The 4,851-nt window shown below is 51.1% G+C and overlaps 1 protein-coding gene across 1 annotated transcript; it reads left to right on the forward strand.

The window, feature by feature from the left end:
- The first annotated feature begins 1,902 nt into the window (after nt 1–1,902).
- On the forward strand, nt 1,903–3,431 carry Retn (resistin). Its single transcript, XM_036209284.1, has 4 exons — nt 1,903–1,930; nt 2,093–2,232; nt 2,977–3,054; nt 3,295–3,431. The coding sequence occupies exons 2-4, from the start codon at nt 2,103–2,105 to the stop codon at nt 3,429–3,431; spliced, it is 345 nt and encodes a 114-aa protein (XP_036065177.1). The 5' UTR covers nt 1,903–1,930; nt 2,093–2,102.
- The last annotated feature ends 1,420 nt before the right edge of the window (nt 3,432–4,851 follow it).

Genomic DNA, 4,851 nt, shown 5'->3' on the forward strand with positions numbered 1-4,851 from the left:
ACACACACACACACTCACCTGTGCTTATGAAGTCTAGAGGTTAACATTGGGCATCTTCCTTAATCAGTTTTTCGCCTTTTTTTTTTTCTCTTTTTGTGGAAAGATTTCTCTATGTAACCCTAGTTAGCCAGAAACTATGTAGAGCAGGTTAAACTGACAGAGATCTACCTGCCTCTGTCTCCCAAGTGCTGGTATTAGAGGCATGTGCCACTCACTATGCCTAGCATGCAAAAGGCTTTTTATGTGGTGGCTGGGGATCTGAATTCAGGTCCTCATGCTTGTTATGTAGGTTAAGCTTGGGCTATATAAGATCTTGCTCTAAATCAATAAATATTAAAGTACCTTCTTTTCTCCCTTTTCTTTCTTTTCTTTCTTTCCTCCTCCTCCTCTTCCTCCTCCTCCTCTTTCTTCTTCTTCTTCTTCTTCTTCTTCTTCTTCTTCTTCTTCTTCTTCTTCTTCTTCTTCTTCTTCTTCTCCTCCTCCTCCTCCTCCTCCTCCTCCTCCTCCTCCTTCTCCTTCTTCTTCTTCTTCTTCTTTTTGAGACAGAGTTTCCTTGTGTAGCTCTGGCTGTCCTGGAACTTGCTCTATAGACCAGGCTGGCTTCAAACTCACAGAGATGTGGAATTAAAGGTGTGTGCCATTACTGCTGGCATATTAAAGTCTTTTCATTTGTCCAACTTATAATTTCCTCTGCTGATCTCAATTTTGCATCAGCCACCGTCTAATTCTGAGTGCCTTTAATCCCAGCACTTGGGAGGCAGAGGCTGGTGGATCTCAGTGAGTTCGAGGCCAGCCTGGTGTACCTATCAAGTTCCAGGACAGCCAGGACTGTTACAGAGAAACCCTGCCTGGAAACACCCCCCACCCCAAATAAAAACAAAAGAGAGAAAGAAAGTGAAAGATAGAGAGATGGTAGCATAAGAGCTTACAAGCCTCCCAACCTGAATTCAGTCATCCTCTGACCTACACACACACACACACACACACACACACACACACACACACGCACATCACATTCATGCAATAATAACAACTGATAATACTTTTGAAGGCAGAGAAGGTAAACCAGGTCCTACTGAGTCACTTACACACACGAATGTTCCATATTCAGGCCGCAGCTATGACCATCCACTGTTTATCATTGAAATTACACGTGAGAGAGAGGGATTTCCAAAGGATCCAGAGGGTTGGGTCCCTTGCTCCTTGCACCAGAAAGTAGTCTAGAATCCCCAAGTGAGGTGCTTCCAGTGATGGCTGAGAGGTAGAGTGACTTCCTGGCATCTCCCAAGAAGGGGCTAGGGCCTGGCTCCTTGCTAGAGTTCTTGCTTAGACTCCCCCAGTGAGGGGCTGGGGCTGGAGCTCCATGGTAGACCATGTGCATAGAGTACACCACTGAAGGGCTGGGGTATAGCTCAGAGGGAAATCACCTGCCCAGAATCTTCCAGTGAGGGCCTGGGGACATGGTTCAGAGGTAAGGGCCTGCCTAGACTCCCCCAGTGAGGGGCTGGGGGTGTGACTCAGCAACTGAGCATCTGCCTACATGTTAGGCGGTAGGGCTTGATCACAGTGTATATCCGCAACCAAACAAAGAAGCGTACATGGAGCTGTGGTCACACTGGGACAGTGTCTCATTTTGCATCTCCAGCCCCTCCCTGAATTCCAGCCTCTCCCACTATGGTCCCTGGAGTTATCCCCAGACATCACCCCTGAGCAGTACCTCATGCAAGAAGGGCTGTGCAGGAGGGAAGCCCCTCCTCTGGGGCCTCTAGAGTCTGCTTCTCTTCACTCAGATGTGGCAATGGAGGGCAAGTGGCCAAGGGACTTATTACCCAAGGCAGGATGGGCCACATCCAGAGGTCTACAAGAAGGAGCTATGGGACGGGAGCTCCTGTCCAGAACTGATTTGTGTCCTGCTGAGTCCACTGCCACAGTAAGTGACAGCCCTCCCCTAGCCAGAGCTCCAATGTGGGGGACCTAGGGCCACTGAATGTCCATCCCTGTGTCCCGCAGGGATGGAAGGACATCGTGGTCTGACTCTCTCCAGCGCGGGAAGGGTCTGGTCTAAGGTGGGGCTCCTGGTTGTCTCTTGCAGTACCTACCAGATGGAAAACCTCTCACTCCTCCTCCTCTTCCTCCTCTTCCCTGTCCCGGGGTTGCTGGGCTCCAGCAGGGCACAGTGTTCGATGGATGAAGCCATGGGCGAGAAGATCAAGCAAGGCTTCAGCTCCCTGTGTGAGGAGCCCTCCACCCAACCTTGCCGAGGGCCTCACAGGCTTCTCTCATCCCTGATGGGGACACAGACCCACCCAGCTGCAAGGCCAGCCTCAGCCTCAAACTCACCCTGTCTACAAGTTCCAACCCAACCTCACCCTGCCCTACCTTCAACCACAGCTCCAACCCACAACCTAACTTCTTCCCACCATCACCCCAAACCTCCCTCACCCCCAAAGACCTCTCATTGTGTGTTTGGAGTCTAGGTGTGAGCCACCATGCTGGACTCTCTGGGGCCAAAATATTTTACTGTACTTGTGTGTGCTGTATGTGTATGTGTACATATGTGGTGCACATGTGTGAAGGTGCATGTGTGTGCATAGGCACATGGAAGCCTGAAGTTGGTATAGTGCCATCGTCCAGATCACTCTCTACTTTGTTGAGGTAGGGTCTCTCAGTTGAGCCCAGGGCTTGTGAGCTTGGGAGAGTCTAGCCAGCTTGTTCTGGGGACCCTAACTCTGCCTGTGTCCTGGACGCTGGGATTATAGGGGGCCCCACACATGCCTGCCCGGCTTTTAGGTAGATTCAGGGGATCTGAACTCCTGTCCTCACACTTGTGAGTCAAACTCTAACCTCTGAGCCATCTGCCCACTCTGCTGGGAAGCATTTGACCCCTTTGTTAGTGCCAAGCCCAGTGATGTCCCCATGCAAGGATGCAGTTGGGACTGCCTGGTTGTATCACCCCTTCCATCTTCCTTTCTGCAGTGTCAGAAGTAGTAAGGAACATTGACATACAATGCCGGACAGTCTCTTCCAGAGGGGAGTTGGCCTCCTGTCCAGAGGGTGAGTGCACACTGTTGCTCAGACTTTCCGGAAGTCCCCCGAGACTCCCCTGCTTTCCTCCCGCTCGGTCCTCAATATCCACTTCCTTAGGGCTCTGTCCCAGCCTTCCAATCTTGCACTGGTCCCCCATCCAGTCATCCTACACTCTGCTTCCTGGGCAACAGCCTCCAGCCTCCTCAGCCCATCTCCACCGCCCACTCCTGCACTCTCCCAGCTTCTCAAGGGCTTCTCTCCTTGCAGGCTTAGCAGTCACCAGCTGCTCCTGTGGTTCTGCCTGCGGCTCGTGGGACGTCCGAGAGGGAACAATATGTCACTGCCAGTGTGCAGGCATAGATTGGACCGCGGCCCGTTGCTGTGCCCTGGGGGTTGGTGCCTGAGGCCTTGAGAGCGGAGCTGGCCTGCCATGTGCTGGAGCAGAGGGATGGGGATGCGGATGGTGAGAGGGCAGGGGGCAGGTCCAAGATGAGGGGCTGGGACTACGGAATGAGATGATGGTGATGTTGCTGCTGATGGTGATGATAAAGATGCACGGTGAAGTGGACGTGAGCCTTGTGTGGTTTCTTTAGTGGAGAAGGAGGTGTATGGGAATTGCTGCATGGCAATTTTATGCAAGTTTTTCTCCCTGTCTGTCACTCGGTTTCTTTTTTTTTTTTTTTCTTCCCCCTACCCCACCTTTCTGACAGGGTCTCATGTAATCCAGGCTAGCCTTAAACAATCCTCACCCTCACAATAACACTGGACCTTGTCAAGACTGGGGTCCACAGCTCTCAAGTCCATTTTTCACCTCTGTGGATGCAGTGTCAGAGGCACCCAGGACACTTACACCCCCACAAACACTGGAACACAAAAACCCAGGGCAGAGGATATCTCTTTCCTTATAAGCACAGCCTGGAGGTGCTGGTAAGTGTCTATTGAACAAGTCTATGGGCAAACATGCTTGCTGCCAAAGTTGATGATCTGAGTCTGATTCCTGGAACCTACATGGTGGAAAGAGAGAGCCAACCCTACAAATTGTCTTCTCACTCCCACGTGTGCCCTGGGGCACTTGTGCACCAAGTGTTCACACACAATACATAAATGTAGCGGGTAGCCATCCCAGCCTTGGCCTGGAAGTTCCAACCCCCACTGAGGCTTTGGTAATGGCCACACCTACAAGGCGGGGCTGAGGGAGGAAGCAGAAGACCCAGGATGGGGAGGAGAGGCTTCTCTTGGTGCCCAGACCCTGGATGCTGGAGGTAGACCGAGCAGAGTTCTCCAGAGAACACCGCTGGACTGCGCTACACCTTTCCCAGACCCTGCAACCTACCTATCCCTTCATTTGTAAGTTACCCCACAAAATAAACCTCCCTTTTAACTACGTGGAGTGGCCTTAATAATTTCACCAATACATAAATAATAAATAAATGCATTAAAAATGTTCATTGAATTAATAACTCTGTGATGGTTAATCTTGATCATCAGCTTGCTAGGATTGAGGCTTACCTAGAAGACACACGTCTGGGCATGTCTGTGAGGGGGTTGGTAAACTGAGTTAATTAAGGTGGGAAGAACCTGAATGAAGGTACCACCATTGAACAGAAAGGAGAAAGTGGGAGCTGGAGAGAGTTCAGAGGTTAAGAGCACTTGCTGCTCCCTCAGAGGACCCAAGTCAGTTTCCCTGTGCCTGTACTGGGCAGCTGACAACAACCTCTAATTCATGTGTGTACACACACACATACCACACACACACACACACACACACACCAGCAATGGGGCCTGCAGAGGTGACTCAGAGGTTAAGAGCACTGGCTGTTCTTC

Source organism: Onychomys torridus, chromosome 17, assembly GCF_903995425.1.
Source record: "Onychomys torridus chromosome 17, mOncTor1.1, whole genome shotgun sequence".
Classification (NCBI taxonomy): Eukaryota; Metazoa; Chordata; class Mammalia; order Rodentia; family Cricetidae; genus Onychomys; species Onychomys torridus.

Excerpts from the sequence above, each read along its gene's own strand:
- Retn (XM_036209284.1), top strand. The coding sequence starts at position 2,103 with ATGGAAAACCTCTCACTCCTCCTCCTCTTCCTCCTCTTCCCTGTCCCG. Across the intron at positions 2,233-2,976 it reads GCAAGGCTTCAGCTCCCTGT|TGTCAGAAGTAGTAAGGAAC; the intron begins GTGAGGAGCCCT and ends TCCTTTCTGCAG. Across the intron at positions 3,055-3,294 it reads GTTGGCCTCCTGTCCAGAGG|GCTTAGCAGTCACCAGCTGC; the intron begins GTGAGTGCACAC and ends CTCTCCTTGCAG.